At 42.8% G+C, this 27,554-nt stretch overlaps 1 protein-coding gene across 2 annotated transcripts; it reads right to left on the bottom strand.

Annotated features, from left to right (window-relative positions):
- Positions 1-812: 812 nt before the first annotated feature.
- ccdc18 (coiled-coil domain containing 18) lies at positions 813-27,311 on the bottom strand. 2 transcript variants are annotated; one of them, XM_061732626.1, is made up of 25 exons: positions 27,099-27,311; positions 26,575-26,682; positions 23,181-23,330; positions 23,001-23,104; positions 22,666-22,794; positions 22,333-22,429; positions 22,114-22,235; positions 21,504-21,783; positions 20,428-20,515; positions 19,561-19,778; positions 19,247-19,357; positions 19,008-19,139; positions 17,915-18,049; positions 17,734-17,811; positions 16,677-16,793; positions 16,400-16,567; positions 14,611-14,753; positions 12,219-12,382; positions 11,837-12,050; positions 8,723-8,822; positions 8,489-8,626; positions 6,838-6,966; positions 6,502-6,639; positions 3,889-4,308; positions 813-2,595 (listed from the first exon to the last, which is right to left on the bottom strand). In XM_061732626.1, the coding sequence occupies exons 3-25, from the start codon at positions 23,301-23,303 to the stop codon at positions 1,924-1,926; spliced, it is 4,020 nt and encodes a 1,339-aa protein (XP_061588610.1). In that variant the 5' UTR covers positions 23,304-23,330; positions 26,575-26,682; positions 27,099-27,311; the 3' UTR covers positions 813-1,923. The 2 variants fall into 2 exon arrangements, with proteins under 2 accessions (XP_061588610.1, XP_061588611.1); XM_061732627.1 differs by having other exon boundaries at positions 8,489-8,617.
- Between the last annotated feature and the right edge of the window lie 243 nt (positions 27,312-27,554).

Below are 27,554 nucleotides of genomic sequence, written 5' to 3'. Positions count from 1 at the left end.
CACCACCGAACCACATCCTCCACGCCACGCAGGGCCTCGGCTGACAAAATTCAAACTGAAAAAGAGAACAGAAAAACAAACCAGCTGCTGCAACTTGAAATTCGGGACCTGAATGAGAACGAGTCTCAGCAACGTGGAGGAATCCTACACTGCAAGGTGATGGTCAAGTTAAAGGTGGAGCCACTAACACAGCGCATGTCCCAACACTGACCAAAAACCTGCTCTGCAGGTGTTTTCTTTTAAATGGCAGTTCCTCAGTTCCTGGAAACGACAAAAAAACTAAACCTTTGTGACTCATCTTACACTGGAGGATTTAAAGAGGCCTTGGTATAATCCAGGCGGAGCTCTGAAGCTCACCGGGTCTTTGATGGAGATGAAACATGTGGAAGCAGACAGTCGACGGCTGTGCATCAGTGTGTGAGAAAGAGTAAAACTTCACAGAAACAGAGGAGGTTCATATAAATGTTCTTGACCTTCACTGCAAGGACTCAAAACACAAGCCGTCTCAGACAAGTCTGACAATAACAGTCGCAGCAGCACGTAGTCTGATGAGGGAAGAAAAGTGTTTCAATCCCCAAATTTCCAAACATCTCCGATGTTATTATGTAATCGGAGACACGTGAGAGATATTGAAACAGTGCGGTGGTGAAGTTCTACCGGTTGTCCAATAACGCTCCTCCACGTTCACAAGCAGCTGGAGAACTTCCCCTAAAAGCGTTACGGGGACTCAGGATTCACTGCTCTCAAGACATCACGAGAACCAGGGTTTACGTAAAAAACTCTTTAATTCACTTAGTGTCTCTGAAAAACATGTTCAAATATATAAATACGAGTCATGAAACAAGGAACAAAATAAACAAATAGAAATAAAAATCCTACATTTATATAACAGTAACAGCTGATGTTGTTGAGACTCCAAATGGACCAACTCATCTTTTTCCAGGCAATTTTCCAAACACACTCACGAGGACGAACATCATGAAAAATGTTAATAAATACAAGACTGTGGTACGTATTTAAGGTCACAAGAGGCTGCTGATCATGTAAACCTGAAAGAGGAGAAGGACCACTTAATTAATCCTGGGCTCTTGCTGCCAACAGTGACTGATAGTTTTACATTGATTTGTGAATGATGTCAACTTGCAAATATTTATCTTCATGAAAATATCTTGCAGCTCAGCTTTTAGCCAAATGAAACCAGCACAAAGCAGGACTGTACATCACGTATACACAGGATGTGAGGTAACGCCGGCAGAAGAAACGTTGACATTTAACCACAAACGAGCAGGAAAAGCAGTAAAATACAACAAAGGGCAGAGAAAAATCAGAAAAAAAGAAAGTTGGGACAACATGGGAAATACAAAAAAATATATAATATAAACTTAAATCTACTTTGATTTCTTTGCAGACTGTGTGAACTAAAATTATTTTGTTTTTTTTCCTCATGAAATGCCTCACAGCTCTTGAAAAGTGTTTTGGAAATAAGGTTTTTACTTCAAAACTCTCCCGATGTTCTGCTGGTCAGGACTGGAGGCCGTTACATCTGCAAATAATAAACGATGGCTCTGGATCTAGTGCCACCTGATCTGAGATCAGCGTCCTGCGGATCTGTCTTTGTCTTATATACGATAAAATTCCTCAAAAGCTCTATTGATATTATTCACTGTGGAAGGAGAAATATGAAAATCCCTTCCAAACGTTTCTCTTCTGACCTTTACAGCTGATATATTTAACCACTACAATCACTTGTTGATATAATACGAACATACATTGGTACATTTTGTGGACCTGTAAAATCCTGTATTAATGTTTTAACTTGTATTTCCCATACTGTCCCGACTTTTTCACACTTGCGGTCGTATTTTCCTCCGGTGGACGAGCTGCCCGAGCTGCCCTGGAGTGCAGGGTTCAGGTCGGCGTCGGCTACGTGGACGTCCACACCGAGGGGTCTTCCTGCCTGGCTAACGTCTGATTCACAAACCTCAGCATCTCCGTCAGTGAACTCAGATCCGTCTCATCCTCCTGCCCCCCCACCGTGCCCGTGGACGCCCTCCTCCTGGACTCACTGTGTGGCTCTTCCCGTCCGTGCAGCGAGGAGCGGGCCTCGGTGTCGGGGTCCCCCTGCTTGTCCACCACGTACGTTAGCGGGTTGAAGGAGACGTCAGAGACTACCGAGGCGTCCGTGGCGCCGAGGCCTTGCCAGCTGCGGTCCACGGACTCAGGGAAGGATGAGACGGAGGATGAGGAGCAGTCCCATGGCTGCTTGTTAAAAACCTCCCTCAGCGTGGCCTTCAGACTCGGCGGCAGGTCCAAGGAAGAGTCGATGCCGATCATCTGCTGCCAGTCACTGAGCTCTGACGCGGGCCGAGGATCAGAGGGAGCAGAGGGAGCAGGGTTCAACGGCCGAGGTTGTGTTTGCGTTGCGAGGCCTGCCGGCACTGAGGGAGCGTGTGACGAGGTGCAGAGGGGTGTTTGTAGGCGTTTGGGGGAAGCAGGAGGTAAAGCGGGGGGGAGCGTGTGGTTGTTCAGGTTCTGTCTGTCAGCAGCTCGGCCCAGACCGGAGATCCTGGCCTGGAGGCGGGTCGTCTCAGACTCCTGGAGGAAGACCAGGACACAAAGTTTGATAAATAACCTTCATTCTGCAGTTTGCATGAGTGTAACATTCAACTGCAAATCAGTAAAAGGTCACAGTTTTTAAAAATGCAAATAAAATGATAAGGTGTGCCATGAATGATGAATCTGTGTGCCAAATCTGTTTCGTCATCAGCAACAAATCAGAGAAGTCCTGATGGTGTGGGTTTAAATCAGGGCCACTGCAAAAGGTCAAAGTACATTTAAATGTCAGTGAAAGACGCATCGATGCAGGAAAATACAAAACAGCAACATATGTTGTCTTTAAGACGCCATAGAAGTTGAGGTTAAGAAGTTGATTTCCAAAATCAAATCTTTTTTATCTCCTGATAATCTCCACAAAGTTGGCCATGCTTTTATTCTGTCTCGCCTGGATTATTGTAACGCCCTTTACGCCGGTATTTCTCAATCATTCTGTTGTTCCTTCACTGGCTTCCTGTTCAATATCTTATATGTAATTGCTGACTTTTAAGGCCCTAATCAACCAAGCCCCTATTAATTTAAAGAGCTTTTAACCCCCTACCTGCCAGGGCGCTCCCTCAGGTCAGCAAGTCCTTCTGATCATTCCTGGGCCCCGGCTTGTGACCAAAGGTGATGGAGCTTTTGCAGTCCGGGCCCCAAAACTTTGGAACTCTTTACCTGCTGAGATCAGGTCCGCTAAATCCCCCACTGCTTTTAAATCTTTAATAAAAAACATTCCTTTTTAGAAAAGCTTTTATTGTGGTGTGAATATTGTTATTAATTTTAGACTTGGTTATTGCTGTCTTATGTTCTTATCCACTATGCACTATATTTTTATCTTGATGTATTTTATTGTTCTTGGGAAGCACTTTGTAACTTTGTTAAGAAAGGTATATAAATAAAGTTTATGATTATTATATTAAGACAACATCTGTTCCAGGAACATCCACGCATTTCTAATCAAGGGTGAAGAAGCAGAATAAAGCTTGGGTACTTTACTGGCCTGGTGAAGTCGAACCCCGACCCCAACGTCATGACAACTCTGCATGTTTACACACCCGAGAGGTTGCTTGGGTAAAAAAACGTGAGAAGAAATAACAAAACTACTAAATCGTAAAAACTTTCTTTTCTTTTGAGAACTTTGTAGGTCTGAAATGCAGAGATGGTTGTATCATAAATTAAATGAAAACATGTAATATCTTGGATTAATAAGGTAAAATCAAAAGTAGATGTTTGTATTGTACATATCCTGGAAACTTTTCCATATTGAGGTTGTAAAAAGGAAATAAAGTCTACCGTGATGAGCAGGTCGTTGGGAGTCTCCACGGTCTCCTCAGGGGCGTGAAGCTGAATTCGGCTCTGACGTAGCTGCGCCTCAAGCTGCTGGAGCTGCGCTTCCAGGCGACTCTTCTGGGCTCTGGTTTCCTCCTGCAGAATCCTGCTCTGCTCCAGCTCGGTTCTACCCTGGCGGTCCCGGGCCCGGCTTTGCTCCAGCTCCGTCTGGAGGTGGCCGGCCTCGGCGCGGGCGTAATCCAGCTCAGTTCTGGTTTGCTCCAGCTGGGCTTTGGTCTGCTCGCAGAGCGCCTTGGCCTCCTCCAGCTGTGTGTGGCTTTGCTGGAGCTTCAGGGCGAGCTGTTCCTGGGAGGAGCGCATGCTGGAGGAGATCTGCTCCGAGACTTTGAGGAGCTGGCCGCGAGTCTGCTGCAGAGACTCCAGCTGGGGATGGAGAGACATGTGTAAGACCGCGGGAATTAACCGGGTTTCACAGGGAATTGTACATAAAATGTGCTCTAATGTTCATCTAATCCCTAATCCACAATAAAACAAAACAATCTACTTCAGCTAAAGAATGATCATTTATTTTGTTTTCATGGAATATTCCCATTCACTATTCCCTGTGCTGGAGGAATAAGTAAGGGAACTCTTGGAGTTTTTTTTTTTTTTTTTTTTTTTAAATGGATCAAATTTTGACGTACGTTGTCATTTGCAACGACAATAAAGGTGTTCTCTTCTGTTCTACTGTTGTGTTCAAGTTCCAGCCGTTTCAGACGCCCAGAAAATACACATAAAACAAACAACAGCAGGAGCTCAGCTGCATGCAAGAGCTCAGGTAACAAGTGCAAGAGACTGATAAGAGACGAAGAAGGAACACTCACACAGCAAAAAACAAAAAGAGGAAAGGAAACCAGACAGAGAGGAATATTACTAAGCTGTTGAAAACCATTAATCACTGATATCCCAAGAACTAACAGGAAATTACCAATTAGTCACCGACAGGAATTGCAGTTAAGAAAGTATCTGGTTTTATTAACTGGATGTCATGAGTTCAGATTGTAGACCGAACACATAACAGATTATAGATCAGATTATAGATCAGATTAGGTCAAACCTGCAATGCTGTTTCAGTCACATACACCGGTCATGACAAGGGAAATCTGCTGCTAAAGAAAAACAATTCATATAAAAAAAAAAGCCTTTTCTTGTTTCTACAGAGCTGCCAACCTTTACGACCTGAACTACAGGACACATCAGGACTTGAGGTCTCATAGGGGTTGCAGAAAGGGGCAGTACGCACTGCTGCTGCAGCAGGGGATTGAGGGGAGGAGGGTGCGCTTGCAAAACACACCCCCGTAGGGCCTCCGTTGCTAGGCAACCCAACAGCGCTCCAGGAAGTGGTTGGCAAACTAGTTTTTCAGAGTTGTGGACTTTGGCTCTGGCTTCATTTCTGCCGATGAGGAGGAGAAGACGAGCTGCTGCCCAGAATAAAACGGTGTGGGTCGTGATGTTCCCAGGCAAAGACGGCAGACGGGAGAGTTTAGGCAGCGGGGAGGTCCAGGCACCGCAGATGTACACAACCGTTTCCAGGTGTAATCAGGTTGAGACTTAGCCCCGCCAAGTTAATGGAGATTTCTTTCTCTAGAAAAGTTTCTGATTTACGTCCCAGTATGTCCTTTAACTAATATTGTACATACGTAGGGAAGTGTTACACTCAAAATCAGCTATGGCTACATTTGATGTGGTCTGACATGAACGCATCGATCGTCGTGCCGCGCTCAGCTCCAGATTTATTGCGCCGTTCAATAGGCCTGTGATGAAAAAATCGATTTCCCAATTCTAAATCGATTCTCACATTAATTCCTAAAAATCGATTCATATGTCTAAAGATCTATTTTTTTTATTTATTTATTTTATTTATTTATGTATTTTTTTTTTTCATCATTATATTACAACTTTTGGTTATTTTTTTGTTTATCCCCAAAAAAGGAATGTTTTGTTGGACACGAGAATAACTGGTGCCATGATTTTGCCTTTAAATATGTTTAAAGGTATGAAAACATTAAAGTGTTAGGTTATAATTGCATAAATTGTCTATATTTCATTACTTTATAGACTGTCTTGGGGTTACATTTGCAAAAAATGCTAAAAACCAAATGCTCAAAAATTAAAAACCAAAATAGGCCGAAAATGGAACAAATAAAAATGGAATGTGGAAAAAAATAAAACCGATTTCATCCGTCTCTGTTTGCTGCCCTGGATCTGTTTGGTAATTCTGACCCACACAATGTTTCTGAAAGCAGTTCTATCAGCATTCTGGGAGGTGATTGGTCCTTACAGCATCATTAGCTGCAATACTTGCTGTTGAATCTCAATATAATACTAGTATTAATATGTTGCATAACTACAGTCATATAATTCATGCAACAGCTCAAAAAACAGTTTTAATAACACTAACCCAAATCAATATCGGAATCGAATCAAATCTTGATAATCGATTCTGAATCTTAAGAATCGGAATCAAATCGATTCTTGACATTTGAATCGATCCCCAGCCCTACTCTTCAATAAATGGTACCGAGTGGGTTCAACACGTCACGTTCCCCCTGAGAGCCCCATCCGTCGGTCACGTACCTCCGTGCCGTGCTGCTCCTTCTCCAGCTCCAGCTGCTGCTCCAAGGCCGAGATCGTGCTCTGCAGCTTGGCCTCGGCCTGCAGCCAGCACGCCTCCTTCAGAGCCACCTCCTCCTCCAAGCTGCACAGCTCGGCCTCCTGCGAAGACACACGCACACACATAAACACACAGTTAAATCTACACAACAGCAGTTGAGCAAAGAGAACATGAACAAAAGGAATCCTACTGATGGAAAAAAAACCTCCCTGAATCACGTGAGACACCGTTTATGGTCATGCTCCAACTCTCAACTGTGAAAGGTTTATTCTAAACAACGCTTGGTGCCGTGGCCTCACCTTCTCTTTTGCTCGCATCTTGGTGGCGTCCAGCTCTCTGGTCAGAGCCTCACGCTGAAGCTGGGTCTCTTTAAGTTCTTCGAGAGCTTTCTGAAGTTTCTGCTGACAAACACCGAGCTCCCATGTTCCCTGAGTGCACAAAAATATGTTAAAAATATTTTTAAATACTTCTGAACTGCAGTCAACTTTACAGGAGACAATAAATATTAAATTGAAGAGGTAAATAACTGGAACACAACATAAGGAAAGTTCAAACTCAGACAATGCTATTGTTTCATGAACAATAGATTATCATTTATAATTTAATACCAGCATCAGAATTTACAAAAGACTGAGAGAAACTTGTTTGCTTAACTTCTCCTTTTTTTATTGGCAAACGCTCGGTGTCTGTGATGACATTGAAAAGCAAATCGTTAGATTAGAACTGGAGTTCCCAGGACTATTGTGCGTGTTACTGGTGCACGTTAGGTGTCAGGATAGATGTTCTGTATTTCTACTAATACTCAGTCTGGAGGTGCAGAAGTAGATGGACAGGGAGTTTTCAGGATTTTGCCACCACGACGGAATGGAAATCAATAAAACAAATCAACGTGTGATCAAAGAACAGACTTTCAGCTTTGATTTAAGAAGTTTCACAAAAACGTGGCACTTTCCATGCAGGAATTGACAAAGTGACATAACTCTGTAAACGTAACCCTCATTTTTAATACCGGTACTTAGATGAAAATCTTTTGTCTGCAGCCCACTGAAAATGGAGAGCTTCCTCCCTGGAGACGAGTTGCCAGCCACTTTCAGCTGCTTCCGGCTTGTGGGCCCGTCTGTTTTCAGTAAGGGAAAATCTTGCTCTGTGAGGCTGAGGTCAGGCCATTGATTGATCACTGAAGAGTGCTCCTTATCTTCGCCTTCAAACGAGCCTTGAGCTGCTTTCACAGCATGTTGAGTTATTGTCATCATCTCCTTCCTGTCAGTTTCGTGCCATGACTGAACTAGAGCAGTAAGTAAAGCTTCAAACGTCCCAGAGTTCATCTAGCTACTTCTGTCAGTAATGCCATCATGACTAAACACCAGCGAGACGGTTTCATCTTCAGTCAAACCTTTCCCATACCATAACACCGCCTCTACCATGTTTCACACCTGATGTCTTTCTTCCCTAATCAACCTTGGTTTCATTTGTCCAGAGAGTTTTTTGCATTTTTTCCAGATGTCTAGTTATTTTAATCAAATACTAAAACTCTGTCATTGGACTTAATTATTTGTGTATCACTGGAGGAAGCATGCATGAACAAAGAGATGATGATTTCTTTCTAGAGGAGGTTAAGCACTGATGTTGCTATGTTAAAAGCTGTGAGAGCAGCCCTGCCCATCAACCTCCAAGAGTTCCACAAGGCAGGAAATATTTGCGCCGAATCCTTGTCATTTTTGGTGTTAAGATATAATTACGGGCTTTAAGCTACTCTAGAGGCACCAAAGGGTTCAATTAGATGGCTTAAAATGAGCATATTAAAGTCACATAAAATGTGTTTAACAAGTCTAAAAACAGATACAGATACACAACAATTCTCGATTATGTTTAGATTAAATACATCTGACAGAACAGTTTGACATAGTTTTATTTTATGTTTTTCTTTGTTATCTATAATATGAGCCTGACCTTTGTGTTTCTGCTGCTGAGCTCCCTCTGAACTTCCTCCAGCTGGCTCTCCCGGGCTTCCAGGCTCCGCTGCAGACGCTCCGCCTTCATCTCCATCTCCTGCTTGTGATCTTTGATGGCTGCGTCCAGCTGGCCGAGCTGCGGATGACACAGCACTCCATGAAACAACAAAAAAACAAACAAATAAAGCAAATTAAAATGTAGACAGAAGGTGCATCTGGGCTTGTGTTGTACCAGCTTGGCTCTCTGCTGGAGCTCCCCCTGTCTCTCCTTCAGGGCATTGTCCAAATCTAAAACCTCGTGAGTCCTGTCCTCCAAGTCCCTCTGGGCCTCGCTGAAAAGTCACAAGCAGATATTTAATACGTGTTTGAGAGAGACAACCACTGACCAGAGGAGTCAGCAACATGCAGGACTAGGAGAGATCACTCCTGGCTCGGTCTGAGCGCGGTGAGAGCACTTGAGGAAGTGAGAGAAAAACAGGACTTTATGTGGCCAAATGAGCTGAGACGCATCTTGTTTTACCTTACTTGTCCCTGCATGAGTCGGTTTCTCACATTCATCTTCATGTTTATTGCTATTTATATTCTGTAGTGTTTCAGCATGTATTTTTAACTTTAGTCATTGTTCTACTCTAATTTGAATCTTTTAATCTAGTAGATCATAGATCGTTGCTGAGTTTATTCTGTAAAGCCCGTTGAGTCGCTGTTTGCTTGATAAATCAATAACGTTAAAGTTCATCGAGTGGGAGTGTGAGTGTATGATAAATTACCACTTTGTCATAAAAGTGAGCGATTGACAGTTTTGTGTGCTGCACACGTGCACTGGTTTCATGCAGGACTTTTGTCACATCACACTAATGCAGTGCTCCTCACACACGCAGATAAACACTTAAGATAAACAACTATGATCCTCTGGAATGGCTGCAATAATGAAGTATTCATGCTGGACCAACGAACAGGAACAGACTAGATAAATACATGAGCTCTCCTCCGGCACCCTGCTGCCTTCTTGTTAGATGATGAAACTAGTGAGTTCCCTCTCCCAGCCAGAAGCAGCATCCCAGTAAAGATGGAGAGAGCAGCCGGGCTCCTACATCGTCCGAGAGCTTGTTCAACTCTAACACCACCAGCTCAAATAGTGCGGCTTCAGTGGTCCTGGGGGCCTGAACAGAAGTGTATTATCTGCACATTTGATGGAGGCTGGAAATCTTGCTTATAATTCCCTGCTTTTTAAAGACGTGTACAGTGTGACCATGAACTCCCATAAACTCTCATAACTGTTGCACATATTTACTGCTCCAACCGCAGCCTCCTCGTCTTTTATTATTTGTTAGACTCTGCAGAAGTTCTCCAACTGGATTCTCAAGATTACTGAGCGCCCGAACCTAACCACACCTAACCAAACCTAATCTGACACACACACAGACACACACACCAGTCCTCACATGTAAAACACACTTTCTGATGGGATAACCTGCATCACATTCCCACGGGTAGGATGCACCAAAAACTGTTAAGTATGCACTTGCAGATTTGGCAGCTTGAGACGTCTCCCACAGGCGTCGGCGACGCCTCTCTTGGACCCATTCTGCTGCTGCAGCATTTAATTAACTTACCTACGACAACTTTTCCTCAACAAGTTTCATTTTTCACTTCTCATCGGTCATAGCAGATTTTTTCACAATTTTCCAACTAAATTTCAGCATAAAATATAATTTCCATGTGTTTTTTTGTTTGTTTTTTTTAAAGCAAGATTTTGCTCAAATATCCATTTTTTAAACTACATTTAAGTCGGAGTCAGGCTAACCTGTGATTTTACAACATTCAAGTTCAAATTCAGTTCAAAAGGCAGTGTGAGGTCAGGGACACTGGCACATGACAGGAATGGGGATCAGAGGTCAGAGGGGATTCAACTATTCCCAACTAGTCCCTTTAATTCCCATATTTGTGTTAATTCGAATGGAAAGTTTCAAACTTTGAAAACTGCTGGAATCTTGAGCCTTGCTTTCATCCAAGGGTGAGGATTAACAATGATGTTCACAAAGTCCGGGCCGAGCCTGAAGCAGAACCCAGACACAGCGTCTGCTTGCGTGTTTGGGACACGTGCAGTCCAGCGGAGGATCAGGAACTGCAGCAAAGCCTTCAAAGCCTCCCTGGAACCCTGCAAGAGGACCTCCATCTGCCAAAACCACCACATCCTCCTGAAGGAAAAATCCTCAACATACGGGAACAGACGGGAATCAAACGCCTCCAGCATCTCTTCTGGGATAATAAGCCCATCGCTCTCCAGTCTTTGGATGAGGATTACAATGTTGGAAATGCAAAAAATAACTTAAAATATTTTCAATTAAGTTCTTTCATTCAATAACCAGTCCAAAACAGACCCTTTCAGACGTGTAAATCTTCTCTGAACTCAACAACTACTCTTCCGATCCATGATGTGATAAAAGATTTACCAAGAACTTCTGTGAAGAAATAACGGACCACAGTCTTCACAAACATTATGTTTTCTAAACGTATCTTTAAAAAAAAAAAACAACCACAAAAAAGATGATGCAGAAGATAATTTCTGAGCAACATGTTAAATTATCCCATTTGTGTCCGTGTGCAGATTTGCACCAGCTTTTCACCCTCCCTGATGCTGAAAAGCTGGTCCACGCCTTTGTCTCCTCCAGACTGGACTACTGTAACGCACTTCTCACCGGGATCCCCAGCAAGAGTCTCCAGAGGCTCCAGTACATCCAGAACTCTGCAGCTACTGTAGGATCCTGATGAGAGTGCAGAAACACGACCATATCACTCCCATTCTTCACTCACTCCACTGGCTTCCTGTCTCCACCAGGGTTGAATGTAAGGTCTCCCTCCTCACTCACCAGAGTGTCCATGGAAATGCTCCCCCCTACCTCAAAGAACTACTCCTCCCACAATCCACTGCTCCCTCCGCTCTCCTCACACTAACCGCCTCCATGTTCCCAGGACCAGACTTTGCACCCATGGGTGACAGGGCCTTTAGTGTCGCTGCCCCACGTCTTTTGAATGCCCTCCCTAAAAGGGCACCACAAACTACGGACAATTTTAAAAGACGACAAAAAAAAACGTTTTTAGCAAAGCATTTTATCACTAAACAATGCTGCTGGTTTTTTTTTTCCTAGTCACTGTTTTTAATTGTTTTATTCTCTTTTTACCTATGTCTTGACTTTTTATCCTTTTATCTCTTATCTTGATTTTATTTCTGCTTCCTTTTTAATTATCAAACCTTAGCACTTTGAGATTCGCAGTAATATTAAGTGCATTATAAATAAAATGTAATATTATTATTATTATTATTATTGATAGAAGGCATCCTAACCTAAGCTGGACAGTCAGTTTGTCCACCTGGGCTTCCCGCTCCTCCGAGATGGTTTGGGTTCTCTGCAGAACGTCCCTGAGTTCCTGCAGCCGCTCCAGAGCACCGGCCAGTTCTCCCTGCGCCGCCTGCAGCTGCCCCTCCAGGATCTGGACTCGCTGCACAGAATAGAGCTGTTCTGCCTCGCTGCGATGGAGCTTCTTCTCCAGATCCTCAACTGGAGGGAGACGAGGAAGAAAAATACAAAATTAAAAAGACGCAGTGACGGAGAGCCTGAAGCATCCGAGTTTAGCATCACAACCTGACTAGCCACAGCCTCAGATCCAATTTAGTACAACCTTGTAATGTTTGGGTACAGGATTTTCCTCAAGAAAACAGGACTGACCCGTGTCAGTCTTGCTGACCAGTTGGCTCTTCACGCTCCCCAGTTTCTCTTCCAGGCTGCTGATCCGACAGTTCTTCAAGGAAACGTCCCTCTTCAGATGATCCAACTCTGACTCTTTAGAAAGCCGCTCCGCTTGACATTTCTCCATCTCTGAGGTGAGATGGCTGAAAAAAACACAACAAAAAAAAATACACACAATAAATAACAACAATCAGTCATGCATATGAACACACTAAACTGCATTTAAGGTCCAAAATGAATGCAGTGTTGTGCATGAACGAGTTCAAATTAACGCGTTCATTGAACCCGTTCATTTCTGTGAGAACGTTGAACTGAACGCAACATATTTGCAAATAAAGAACTTGAACGTGAACTTGTTCATTCTGCAGATCACGAACTGGAATTTGAACCGTTCAGATTATGTGAGTTTCAACTTCACTGTTTAGGTCCAATTATTACGGAATACATTTCACCACATTTAAAATACTGGACGACTTCACACTACATTACCCAGAATGCAGTGCACACTAGCATAGCAACGGGCACCAGCTCCATGGCAACAGTGGCCCGAGCCTGGTGCAGTCTTTACATGACCAGTGAAGAGAGACGTCGCGGACGCAGCGTCGGCGAGCCGTCAGATGATGATCCGCGGGAATTTTACACATCGTCTCCCAAAGAGTCCGACGGTAAAAATCTAACCTTTCTGTGCAAATTATGTCCACCTTCGCTGAGAAAACAAGTCTGAACATCTGCCTCGTCAACTTCAAATTTGAAACATCATGTGGAGTTAAAGCATCCGTCCAGTGGGAGAAAATATCTGCAAGTCCTTGACAATCAAAAAAAGTCATCAGGAAAGACCAAGAAGACCCAACAGCCTCAAACGACCCCAGTCCCCCTGCTGCACCTTTAGGGGATTGCTTTCCCAGCAACAGGTAGACACACTGATAATGGACTACATTGTTGGAGATTTACAGCCTCTGAGTGAAGTTGAAAATCCACTAGAACAAAACATGATTGTATACAGTGAACCGTTTTAGGATAGGGGGGCGTTTCATTCGTACTTCTCACCTAAAAATATTGAAATGAACTGAATTTTAACTAGTTCAAAGGGAAGATGGTGAACTATGAACGTGAACTTTTCATTTTTAAACTATGAACTGAACTTTGAACTACGGTAGTTCATGAGAAGTATGAACTTGCACAACACTGCTGGGGTGTCCAACTCCAGTCCTCCAGGGCTGCTGTCCTGCAGATGTTTCCTGCTTCAACAATCCTGATTCTAATCAACGCTCATCATCAGCTTGTCATTAAGGTCTGCAGAAGTCTGTCATTTCTACCAGGGTGTGTTGAAGCAGGGAAACATCAGTTACTGCGAGAGGAGTCAGAGGCGTCAGGAGCGATGCGATGAAAGCATCCTGAGTGACCACGAGCGATTTCTGGCACTTCTGGTGTGAACCGCCGGTAAACAGACTGAAAACAGACTGTGTTCTTCACCATTTGTGGAAGGATTTGCAGCATGTCCATTATCCCCCTCCATCACTGCTTGGACAGCCCCGTTGTAGACTCAAGAGAACCCTCCAGAATTGTAAGAGACGCTAAACTCAACTGCACAACTACATACTTGTTAACAACCAAAATGGGTTTTCTGTTGGCGCTTCAAAAATAAAGACGTCCCAGAAGGAACCAGCAAGCAGCTCTGCAAACACATCTGGTTTGTTTGGGACAAAGGAGATTCTCATTTACTGCAGCTGGCTCATGAAGACGTGTGAAGGGATTGGGGGGAAGGGGGGAGGGGGGGGCTGTGAATGCCTGGAAACATACGGGACGTGTTGTCATAAAGACTGTCATGCTGAGTCCTTTGATTGTGTGAAAAGTTCATTTATCTACCTGCAGCTCGTACGGAGTAAACGCTATAAAAAACCTCTATAAGAGAAGAATGATGAAGCGCTGCTTTGGGATTGAATAATCTGGCAATGAAGCATCTACGCTTCAAAACTGATGAAAAGCTTTGCATCTTTGTGTTTACTTGAACATGCTCCTTTTCTCTTCTCTTTTTGAACATTTTGAATTGATTATGGTTTTATTAAGTATTCCCACGTGTCCGAAATAAATGTCCAAATCAAATCATCTTAAAAACTTTCCAGCTTTTCAATTAAGTTAATTTTGTCTTGGCTTATAATTAACTTTGCTGTTTCGTTTATCTCAGATCTCAGAGAAGCATGTTTCGGTGGAAAACCTCCGTCTTCACCAGTGTCACGTGATGGTGTGTGACTCCTCATTTATCAGCTGATGTCAGGTCAACAATAACCTAAAAACCTTGTCTCAGATCAAAGAAACAGCAAAGTTAAACTTTCCAAAAGACGAGAGTCCTGGAGTGAGCAGGTGCTTTCACCTGATCGACTTGGAGAGCCGAGCGTTGTGCTGCTTCATCTCCTGCAGGGTTTTGTCAGACGTCTGGGCGTCCTGCTCTCTGCTCCTCACTTCGTCCTGCAGACACGTCCGAGCTCGCTCCACCTGCTGCTCCAGACTGGATACCTGCAGACATGAACAGACAGGTCAGCCTGAGCGTTCGTTACCTCCATGAACGAGAGGAAGCAGGAACATCTATTTCATGCACATGTTTCTGCTCTGCATGGCTGGATCTGAAAGAGAGGAGGGGGATTTGTTTTGATCCCTTCCAGGTTGTGAGGGAGTTAAATGTGAAGACCTACAAATAAAAACCAGACGTTCAAATCTGCTTCTCTTCCTGATGCAATTCTAATAGGCGACTTGTATGGAAGTAAATTTATGTCATCGGATTTTGAAAGAAAAAAGTGATTGAATCTCTAGCACTGAATATTTATGCGTTGAAATAATGTATCTGAATGTTTTTTCAACTTTAAGATATTCAACTGCAAAAAATTCAACCGTAAATAATTCAACCACAAAATCTGGGAACCCAAGGAAGAGCAATCCAGCTGTGAATGTTTACAGATTTGTTCAGTAAAAACATGAGAAAGGATTTGTGTTATCAAATCATCTGGGGACCGGCGTTAATTTGTAATAAATACAAACCAGGAGAACTTTACGTTCAGCGGATCAACTTTTGTTAGAGGTTCCAGGTGAAAAAGCGGGATGATCACGCTTTTGCAGTAGCTGGTCCTAAACTCTGGAATATGCCGACCCTCACTGACCGCCTCAATTCAAATCCGAACTAAAGACTATTCAGATTGGCATTTGGCTCATAATAGTATTTTTTTCATTTTGGTATTTATTTATTTATCGATTGCTTTTATACTTTTATTAACTTTTCACTGGATTTTTTACTTGAAGGTTTTTAATCATTCTAAGTCTCTATAGATTGGTAGTCCATGTTTTTATTTGATTTTAACTGTAAAGCACTTTGGTCAACAGTGGTTGTTTTAAAAGTGCTATATAAATAAAGATTTATTGATTGATTGATGCACCATGTCTGGGACTTTTGAAGTAAAGCAAATTACACCCGTATCATCTTCCCTATTTCAGCAAACACGGCGGTTATGAGATATTTGCAACCGTGTGCGAATGCATGTCAGTAATTCGGGGAAGTCTATCATAAAAATGTTCTCTCGTCTCGTAAGTATGGCAGATACGGTGTAGTCTGCCCCTTTTGGCAGATGAACATACAGAAATGAATCAGCAAGTTTCACAGGGAGACTTGTAGAACAAGTAACTCAGATCAGCAGAAAAACAACGAGATGAAGATATGTGACTTCTATATTTCTTCGAGGAACAAGCCTCTCTGGCAGCACAAAACATTTAGGTTTCCAAAAAAGTTTCTGGTATCCACCAAGTTTTTTGTTACAATGACAACTTAACATCATAGGCCACTCATAGGTCACCTATGAAAATGTGTCTGCTCTGACGCTCTTAACTCAATGTTTAAAGTTTATTTTAAATAAAAGTTCATTGTTTAATAAAACGCAGGCCTCAACTTTACTTTGGGGATCAGGGTCTGTAAATTATAGTAAATTATAGTAAATACAGACTTCCCCTATCCAGCATGACTGGAATGAAGTAAATACAGAGGTCGGAGTGTGATTTTAGAGTTACTGCGGGTCTCTACATAATATAAACATTCAGTCCTGCTGGCGTCACAACGTGCTGGGACATGAGCTCCAGATTCTTTGCAGCGGTTGAGGTTTTGGCCGTCTCCCCCTCACCTGGCTCTGCAGCTGGCTCTGGCTCTCCTCCAGCTCGGACACCCGCGCCGTGCTTTCAGTCAGCATGCTCTGCTGCTGCTGGAGACACAGCTGCAGCTGCAGGTTCTGCTCCGTGGAGCTCTGGCAGGTCAGGTTGGTGCTGTGGAGCTTCTCCTGCAGGGAGGACACCTGAGGAGATCAAGACGAGGATGATCGGACCGAATGACGGCAGGAGGTGCTCTACGTTTCCTAGCAGACGCTGAACCAGACAGTCTCAAAGATGTTTCCTTCACAGCACCTGGTCACGTTTGGTCCGCAGCTTGGTCTCGTAGTCGCTCTTTACTTCATCCATGTGCCGCAGGAAGGATTTCAGCTTTTCCTTACAAGCTGACAGAGACGACTGCAGCTCACATATCTAGAGCATAAACATACAGAACATCAAGGATGGTGACCCCTGCATCTGTACGAGCATCACCCGTCTTCATGGGGTTAATGGATCGGGCTGTATGCTCCTGTACCTTTAAATCAGGGGTGTCAAATGTGCGGCCCGCAGGCCGCATGCGGCCCGAGAGAGATTTTCATGCGGCCCGCGAGAAGTTTCCAACGCAAAAAAACGATAATATATTTCTTCTACAAATCCATCGTTATTCCACAAAGAGAGCAGTTTGACAATTTTTTAGTTTTCTAGAATGCATTTGCTGATTTTATTTCTTTGTAGACGGTAATTTATTTTTATTAACTGACTACTATTATATATTTTCGCAGGAAAATATCACTGCTAAAAAAGATGATAGAAGATATTTATTCGGAGAATTTCAGTTTTGAATACGAGGATAGTCACAAAGTAAAACAGTTAAAAAAGAAGTGCTGACTTTTTCGGCAAACTGGCGTAAATATCCACGCCAATTTTTAAAAATAAATACACTTAATTGTACTGGAAAAATCACTCACACTCTTGGATGTAATAAGAAAGATTTTGCTTTTAATTAAATTTGCTATAAAAAAGCGAAATGTAAAAAAAACATACTTGTTTCTGTTTATCTTTGTAAAATGATATTAAAAGTATCTTACATAATTTGAAAAAAAAGATCCTGAAGAAATATGTTTTACATAATTAGAGTGTAAACAAAGTGCATATTTCCTTTAAAATTAACTAAACTGATATTGGATTAGATAACAATAGTAAAAAAAAAAAAGAATTGGAAAAAGAAAAAATTTGCACCGTTTTTGTTATTTTGAGCGTGCGGCCCGCAAGAAAAAAATTGGTCAAATCCGGCCCGCCAAGCAAAATGAGTTTGCCACCCCTGCTTTAAATGCAATCGTACCGGTACTTAAGTTCAGCTCTCTGGACAAACCTTCGCTGCAGACCGAGATGTCTGTTCTTTGAAACTCTCCAATAACTCCTGCTTGAGTTTGGCTTCGGCCTGCTGCTCCTGAAATCAGAGGAGAAATATTCCCTCATTCCTTGAGCTGTGGAAACAATACCTCACCCGTACACTTGTTTATTTTGTACTTCCTCCATATTAAATGCCTGACCTGTGCCAGCCGGTCGAGGCAGGTCTGCAGCTGGACGGCTGCTCTCTGGGCTGCATCCCGCTCTTCCTGGAGGGACCTCAGCTCCTGCTCCATCTCCAGAACTCGGGACTGAGCCTCCGTCACGGACCGCTGGAGCTGCACGGAACATGAAACATTAAATAAGACAAACTCTGGTCATAATGAAACCTTGGTACCAAAGTACCACTCCTTCAGCTGCGTTTGGCTGGACAACATCACTCAAGACAACTTTACCATCTGTTTAACCCTTGTACTGTCTTCAGGTCAAAATGACCTCATTCTCCTGTTCCTTCTTTCCTCCTGCTCTCCTGCTCTCCTGCTTGCTTGCTTCCTTCCTTCCTTCCTTCCTTCCTTCCTTCCTTCCTTCCTTCCTTCCTTCCTTCCTTCCTTCCTTCCTTCCTTCCTTCCTTCCTTCCTTCCTTCCTTCCTTCCTTCCTTCCTTCCTTCCTTCCTTCCTTCCTTCCTTCCTTCCTTCCTTCCTTCCTTCCTTCCTTCCTTCCTTCCTTCCTTCCTTCCTTCCTTCCTTCCTTCCTTCCTTCCTTCCTTCCTTCCTTCCTTCCTTCCTTCCTTCCTTCCTTCCTTCCTTCCTTCCTTCCTTCCTTCCTTCCTTCCTTCCTTCCTTCCTTCCTTCCTTCCTTCCTTCCTTCCTTCCTTCCTTCCTTCCTTCCTTCCTTCCTTCCTTCCTTCCTTCCTTCCTTCCTTCCTTCCTTCCTTCCTTCCTTCCTTCCTTCCTTCCTTCCTTCCTTCCTTCCTTCCTTCCTTCCTTCCTTCCTTCCTTCCTTCCTTCCTTCCTTCCTTCCTTCCTTCCTTCCTTCCTTCCTTCCTTCCTTCCTTCCTTCCTTCCTTCCTTCCTTCCTTCCTTCCTTCCTTCCTTCCTTCCTTCCTTCCTTCCTTCCTTCCTTCCTTCCTTCCTTCCTTCCTTCCTTCCTTCCTTCCTTCCTTCCCTCCCTCCCTCCCTCCCTCCCTTGACCGAAGAGTTAATGCATGGGCCGAAGGGTTAATGCATGTGTGATGTGGGTTGTATCAAACTTTCCCCGCATGGTCAAAGTGAACAGAAATCAAAACTGTACGTCACCTTTTCTATCCTGTGCTGCTGCTCCGTGAGCAGCTGGGACTGGGATTGTTTACAGCCCTCCAGAGACTGCTGGTACTCCCTTTGCTTCTGGGTCATCAGTGACTGATAATGTTGAAGTCTGCTCGTCTTCTCCTGTAATTACAAAAAAAATATCAATGAAAAGGATGAGACCAGAATGTGCTCCAGAGTCTCTGGCGAGGGTTGGTTGAGTAACGCTGTAAAGCTACGGCATGCTGCACCGTTAGTTGATTCTCCAGCTCGGTTTTCTTGAGCGCAGCCAGGCTGTATGCAGAGGTCTTCTCCTGCAGCTGCTTCTCCAGCGCAGCGGCTCGTGCACTTTTTCTCTTCAACTGAGGTGAAACACAGAAAACAAACTAAATCTGAGAGATGGATAATCCATGACAGAGAATCGTGACCTCTGGAAACGTTGCTTTCAGACTCTGCAGACTGGAATAGGAATTAGGGAGTGTGTGTCCCCCTCCAAAATAAACTATTAAAAAAAAAAAAAGGATAATAAACAAACAGATGTCAAGACATGAGAAAAACGCATCACCTCCTTTTCGGTGTCGGCAGCTTGGCTGGCTTTGTCCAGCAGCTCTGAGTGCAGGTTCTGGAAGTGGGAGGCTCTCTGGGCCATGGAGCTCTGCAGGGAGGACATCTCCTCCTGGGCTCTGCTCAGACGCTCCTGCAGCCGCTCATTCAGGCCCATCTGTCTCAGCCGCTCAGCCTCAATCGTCTGCAGCGCTCGCAGCAGCTGCTGATAGCCTTCACCTGCACGGATCAGGAAGCAGCAACATGAAGCCATTCAACACCGGGAAGCTTGACTTTCTTTCTTTTCAAGCGGGAGAGAAAGTCCTGGTACTTTGTTTGTGAAGCAGGATGTTACAGTATACAGAGATACTTCCGTTTTAGGCAATTGTTTAGAGTAAAGTTGCAAAGATTCATCTTTCATTTTCATTCTTGTTCCATTCATACATGCGTTTTCTACCCACAATTCCCAGTATTACACTCTCACTGTGGAGCGGAAACTACAGTTTATCAGTAAAGAGGTGCATGCACACAAACAAAAGAAACCCAAATAAAAAAATGCAGTAGAAACTCAACACATGTACATATATTTTTATACATAAATGTGAATATGTATATTCGAGCCTTCTGTCCCATTAAGTTTGCGCACCAGTAATATTTAACCTTTTTATTGGTGGGAAGATATAAAGTTTACCCATCTCAAACAATTGATAGCATAAGTTTCTTTGGCTTGTTATTCATGTCATCTACTCAGTTTTTTATAATCGTTTAAGACTCAATGGTGAACACAAGCCCAAATCATTTTAAAAAGAACAAAAACCACAACAATTACACCTAAAACTGATAAATAACACACAATGCAATCATACGCTGGTCTTTTCTTTAAGCCTACCTGGCTTCAGCTTCAGCAGCTGTGCAGTCCCTGAATAGTCAATTTGGGGCAACATGCAAGGACTGGCACAGAATGGCCCCCCAGGACCCTAAAGTTAACGGATCATACAAGGGAATAATAAGCACATCATCCACTGGGTGCGATCAATAATCTTGACATATCACATATATGGTTTGGCCAGTTATTCTGACATCAGATTTGGACAAACAAAAAACTGAAGTTGCAACATTTCTCAAGATTTTACAACACTGAGAGCAATAGTGACATTGTGAGGTAGCGTATGCATTAGGGCTGTTCGATTAATCGATTTTAAATCGTAATCGCGATTATGTAATTAGAACGATGTTAAAACGTGAAACTCGTAAAATCGATTTTTCACTTTTTTTTAAAAAATTTTTATTTTTTATTTTTTTTTAACTTTGTCTGCACACATATTAATGATTGATACCATATTAATGATTGATGGAAATACCTCTCAATACCTGCGACAAGTGCCCCATTGGAGAGGCTCTTTAGTGTAGGAGGGGGCGTTGTAACATGCCACCGGGCATCCCTCAAGCCAGATGTGGTAGACCGGCTCGTGTTCCTTGCAAAAAACTTGCAAATGTGAATAGCAAATGTAATGACTGACATTACACACCTCTACCTCCTTCATGGGTTGCATTATTATTTAGCATGCAAAGACCCAGTTTAGTTTAATTAGAAAATGTCTTGTTTTATTTAATTGGAAATATAACTTACTGTATGTTTGCAAGTGCTGATTTGCTGATTTTTTTTTCCAGAGATAAAACTTTATATTTTATTATATTTTTTAAAACTTTTTTTCAACTTATTTTACAGAGTTTTGCACTTTATTCATTCATTTTTGGTTTAATAAGAGCAAAGTTTGCACTTAAAGCCCAATGGGGCAAATGTTCAATAAAAAAACATATTTGCATATTTGAAATAATTTCTTTGCCTTTTGTCAATTCACAAAATAATCGTAATCGAAAATCGGATTTTGAGAGAAAAAAATCGAGATTTTATTTTTGGGCAAAATCGAACAGCCCTAGTATGCATGCGTGCCCCTCCCCCACCTGCCGTACGTGCAGCAGGGCCAGCGTGGCCTCCAGGCCGGCCAGCTCCGCCTGGCTCTGCTCAGCTTCTCTGTGGCTCTGGGCCAACCTCTGCTCCTGGCTGTGGTTCAGAGCCCGCAGGTTTCCCAGCTCCCTGCACAGAGACGTAGCCTGCGTGCACTCGGCGGTGCGCTCCGCGAGCTGCCGCTCCATCTCGGAGGACTTTCGCCGCGACTCCTCGGCTTGGGATTGGAGGTCGGCTGCTGTGGCCTTGACGTTCCTCACCTTCTCCTGCAGCTGGCTGACAGGACAGGAGATGCACTGCTCCGTCAGCTTTATTTACTTGTGGAAATTATTAATTATGCAGTAAAAAGGACAATACCCCCCCAAAAAACGTAAAACACAGACAGATGAAAGTGCTCCAAGTAACGTGAGTCCACAATCAACAACACTGCTCAGCCTTGCAGGAAGGTCAGTGCAAGTGTTAAAATTCAGCTCATCATCAATTACAGTCCAGATATACTTATACCGCTCCAAAACGTCATTATGCTAAACTACAAATAAATGCTATTTCAAGAAGAACGGAATTCAAGCTCATGAAGACGACACAGTGACAGGAGACAGCGTGTACCTGATGGTCCGGTCATGTTGCAGCTTTTCCTGTTCCAACAGTCTGAATTTCACTTGCAGCTCTTCTTTTTCTCCGTCACACTCAATCAGACTCTCTTTCAGTTGGCTCTCACTCTCCATTACCTTAAAAACACAACATTCCCTTTGTCTTTCAGCATCAGGACACAAGTACATTTCTTTTTACCACAAGTGAAATAAAGAAAGATCGAAATAAATGTACCTTCTTCAGCTTAATGGAAACCGAAGCCTTATAATCTTTGAAAGCTTCTCTGAGTCTCTCTGCATTTTGAAGAGCTTGGTTCCTTTGTTGCTCGGCTCTGCAGAATACAACAAAAATATACAGTAAAATCTTCTCACGGAAGTGAATCAGTGACGGGATTTCTCACCCGAGGTCTTTCATGATCAGGTCATTTAATCCAAAAGGGAATAATTAGAAAAATATGGCTTAACAACTATATGTTCATAATAAAAAGATGATTTCACCAATTGCTCATGGGTAAACTGTACAATCATAAAATGTAATCATGAGTGAGAGTCCAGATGTGAACCTGACCTTTTTCCCAGAGCTGTTTTGTTGTCCAGCTCGTCTCTGAGCGTCTGCAGTTCTTCAGAAAGTGCCGCCACCACGATGTCACCCTGAGCTGTTTCCTCCTGACAACACTCGGCCCTCAGCTTCGCTGCCCTTGAAAACAGACACAACCACACGCATTCAAGTATCGTTCAAATAAAGTGTAAGACATTTAAGCCACAAACATCCCTACTCAATTTTCTATATACAAACATCATTTTTAAATCTTTTTTTTCCCCAATTCCTTGATTTCTCCACATTCTGTAGAAAAAGTTTCCAATCTTAAAATTCTGTACATTAGCTGATGTGACAAGTGTTACTTTAGTTCTTTGCTCTGAGCCTCCAGCTCTGCTTCCAGCTGACGAATCTGTTCGCTCATGCCGACCACGCTGTTATTCACGCCCGTCCAGGAACCTCCGAGAACCTTAAAAAGAGAAAGCCATGAACAACACGGAAGATAGAATCTGAACGAGTCCTGCGCGTGGGAATCAGCGTCCCACCTGAGACGTGGGGGGTCCCAGCTCGTACTGCAGTGCATCGATGAGCTGCTCGTCCTGCGGGGTGAGGCGGGCATTCTCCTGCCGCACGACGCCCACCTTCCTCCGTGCAGAAACAAACTCCATCTCTGCCTGGGCCTTGAATGAAGCAGTCTGAGCAGGAAAAAAAGTTTTTTAAATAAGATGTGTCCGTTTTAAGGGGAGGCGTCAGCATCACATTTACATTTATTGTATAAAACTCATATCAAATGTGCTTAATCATACTTAAAGACAGAGACAATTTACTGTTTTTTTTGTAAATTTACCATAAAATAGAGAAACATAAACGCACAGTTGTGTTTTTATTGAACAGTCACAATGACTGTGAACCCAGAGACTAATTACTTCAATGAAAGCTAACTGGTCTGTAGTCTGTAAACCTGCCATCCGAGTCATGACATGAGTTTGGAGGTGTGGTCATGATTCACTTCGATTTTATATTTGCTGTTCATACAAGCTTCTGCTGATTATGAACCGGGATTTGCGAGGAGATCTCGTACGATCAAGAGAAATTGATCTACATAAAGGCTTAAAAAGGGAGAGAACATCACCCATCCTTCAGTCCATACTTAGACTAACTGTCTATAAATGCAGACAGTTTAGTAACGTGGTTACTCTTCCTTCTAATGGGCATCCAACCATGATAACTCCTGTTTCCTACAGGCTTGCAAGGAACAGATAAAGGTAACTTGGAAATAAATCATTAATGGCTTGTAGTCATTATTCTGGTGTTGTTATTCACTCAAAGTCTCACTTCACTCACACACAGATGCACAATAATCCACTACTCTCTTACTCTACACAGATTCATCCAATGAGTCTGTCCCATGTCTTTTTCTATCAACATATTCTACACAATCAGACACCTGTGAATGTGTTGGAGGCCACGTGGGGTTCATTCCAGTCCAAAGACACTTCGGCATATGGACTATGAGGCCACAAATCAAACTAACGACCTTCTGGTTGGCAGCTGACTGCTGCGCCTCATGAACAACAGACATCTGAAGACATCACTTGAACTGGCAAACATCTACTACCATTCAGTCTTTCAACAGGCCAGAGAAGAACACCAGGGAAAAAGTTGCTGCTTTACCTCTGAAGATGCCCCAAAAAAACAACACCTTGACAATCCACAGCGCTACAGAGAAACTGTTGTGCCGACTGATGAAACAGAAGTTAAATTGCCTACCAACATCAGCAGCGTGGTGTATGACGAAGGGAACATTAAGATTTGGGGTTGCCTCCCTACCTCAGCGACTGGACCATTTGCGATCATCAAGGGAAAAATTCATTTTTCAAAAATCCCACAGGAAATCTTCAGGGTTGAATAACAGAATCTTTGTAGATGTTGTGTGACACAGTAGCAAAATGTCCACAAGCACTGAAGTAAATCCACCAGAGAACTGCTTCAGAAGAAGGGAATTCTCCAGTTGGAGCGGCCCGGTCAGAGCCCAGACCTCAACACCACAGTTCCTGGAAGAATATTGCTCAAATACGTCCTGAATGTTGTGCAGCTCTCATTTGGAAAAACACATTAAGGCAATAACAAAGTCAGCCTATTACCACCTTAAGAATATATCAAGGTTAAAAGATCTGATGTCTCAGCGGGACCTGGAAAAACTAGTCATGCATTCATCTTTAGTAGCTTGATTATTGTAACAGCATCTTTACAGTCCACCTTAAAAGTCAGTTAGACAACTGCAGCTCGTCCAGAACTCTGCTGCTCGAGTCCAACACCAGAAATTGGACCACACCAGTCCAGCTCTGAGATCTTTAGACCGGCTGCCTGTCCCTCAGAGGACAGACTTTAAACTTCTGATGCTGGTCTATAAAGCTCTGAATGGTCCAGGACCAGAATACATCATGGACCTCTGACCCCTGAACCTTCCAGACCCCTCGGGTCATCTGGATCTGGTTCTTTATCAGTTCCCAGAGTCAGAACCAGACACAGAGAAGCTGCATTCAGCTTCTATGCTCCACAAGTCTGGAACAAACTCCCAGAAAGGCTTATATCAGCTGAAAGTTAGCCTGAAACAGTGTATTTAAGTCCAGGTTGAAGACTCACCTGTTCTCAGCTGCATCTGAGTAAAGCTCCAAATCTGCAGTTGCAAAACTTAATCATGTTTTAACTACTGGTTTTATCTATTGCTCTTATTTTTTGTTTACATTTTAAATCATGCTTTCTATTTCTACTGTGATCTTGTAATGTCTCTGCAAAGCACTTTGAATCACCTTGTTAAAAATAAACTTACCTTGCCCGCACATCTGCAAAGTTATTATTAGCGCATTCAATAAAGTCAAGATAAAAAAAAAAAATAAAGGTCTGTTATTATCTGTTGCACATTGTGTTGGTTAATTATTGTGACTTGGGAGATCAGATCACATTTATTGGCAAATTAATGCAGGAAACCAGTTAATTCCAAGATAATTAATAACTGTATGTGAAGTTAATTCCTTCACATACCGTTTCATGTCACTGCATTACTACTTTCAGTGATTTCTGTGCTGCATAGTACTGTATATCAGGAGGGTGTTTTTTTGTTTTAAAACCAGAGGTGGGTAGTAACGAGTTACATTTACTCCGTTACATTTACTGGAGTAAGTTTTGGGAAATGTTGTACTTTTAAGAGTACCGGTAGTTTTGAATCACTATACTTTTTACTTTAACTTGAGTAGATTTGTGAAGAAGAAACTGTACTCTTACTCTGCTACATTGAGCAGGTTACTTTTCTTTTATCCCCTCCGCGTACATCTCATGACATCACTGAGTGATTCTTTGGGAAACATTTTTGTTTTTACATGTTTTGTCACTCACTCACTCACTCACTCACACACACACACACACACACACACACACACACACACACACACACACACACACACACACACACACACACACACACACACACACACACACACACACACACACACACACACACACACACACACACACACACACACACTATGAGTTAATGGGCTTGTTCTAGTTCTGCCTGGTTAAAAAAGAAAAGTACCAAGGCTTGAAATGTTGTGCTACTTGTGCTTAATTTTTTTTTCTGTTATTTTATTTATTATTTATTAAACTACTTGAATTTACTTTAAGCTTATTTTAATTTAAGCTATTTTTTATTTTTATTAAATGTATTTTATTGATTTAATTTGCCTGAAGATGATTATTTTGAACTTTTGTCTGTTTGAAAGGTTGTGTTAAAAAAAATAAATCAGACGTTACTCAACAGTTACTCAGTACTTGAGTAGTTTTTTCACCAAGTACTTTTTTACTTTTACTCAATTATTTGGATGACTACTTTTTACCTCTGTTTAAAACTCGAATGCATAATTATCTTATCAGTCTTACCTTGGACCTGGACCGAGACTGGCAACACGGCTCAGCCTCACTCCGACACCTGCCCTGGGACAGCCAGCCCGGCTGGGACGGAGGAACACCCCATCCCGGAGGATCTCTCTGGAGGAAACCAGAAGATGAAAGGCTGATTTATAGTTCCGCGTTACACCAACGCAGAGCCTTCGGCGTAGGCTACGCCGTCGATTTAACGCAGAACCATAAATCAGGCTGAACCGCAACACGATAATTACTTGGAGTACTGAAGTACAAGATGTGAAATCTACAATGCAGAGCTGGTTCTGACTGAAGTTAGCTCACTTCAGGCCTTATAATTAACAGATGTGAATTAACCAGATCCTTGGTTAATATGTCCTGGGCCATAAACTGCACATCAATATTAGTCTGAATTAAACTTCTAGGCCCTTCAAGTCATTTTTGCAGCTGCGAACATACAGTGGAACTATAACTAATCAGTTTATATTTGTAAAACACCAGTTTAAGCATAGCGGTTATAAAAAGCAAGTTAATATAGCTACCTTCTCTAAATGTAAACAAAGGTGCTCTTGATCAACAAGGGGCTTGCAGCAAAAAACTTGACATCGTGGTCTTCAAAACGAAGCAGCGGGACGACCTACGTTGTCTCTGTTCGAGTTCAAATCTGAATTTGTTGTCTCGATACCTGTAAACGCATATAGCAACTTTTAATTTAAGAAATATTTTAAGTCTACTTGTTGTAGATGCGCTGACAGTGAAACGGTTTATAAATGTAGCCCCGCCCACATCCCCAATAAGCTCGTCTGTTATTGGTCGGCGGCTGCAGCCTGCAAGCTGATTGGAGGAGAGGTAGTCATGTGACCTAGTCATGTGACTTGTCCCCGAACAGCGGCGCGTACAAAAGCGGGCTGGAACCGAACCGCTGGAACTTTGCAAACGATGTTGTTTGTTTTTATCTTTTTAATAAGAGATAAAACAAAGAAAAGGAAAAAGAAAAA

Source organism: Cololabis saira, chromosome 10, assembly GCF_033807715.1.
Source record: "Cololabis saira isolate AMF1-May2022 chromosome 10, fColSai1.1, whole genome shotgun sequence".
In the NCBI taxonomy this organism is placed as follows: domain Eukaryota; kingdom Metazoa; phylum Chordata; class Actinopteri; order Beloniformes; family Belonidae; genus Cololabis; species Cololabis saira.
The sequence above is the reverse complement of the archived record's forward strand: the minus strand, read 5'-3'. Positions and strand labels throughout refer to the sequence as shown.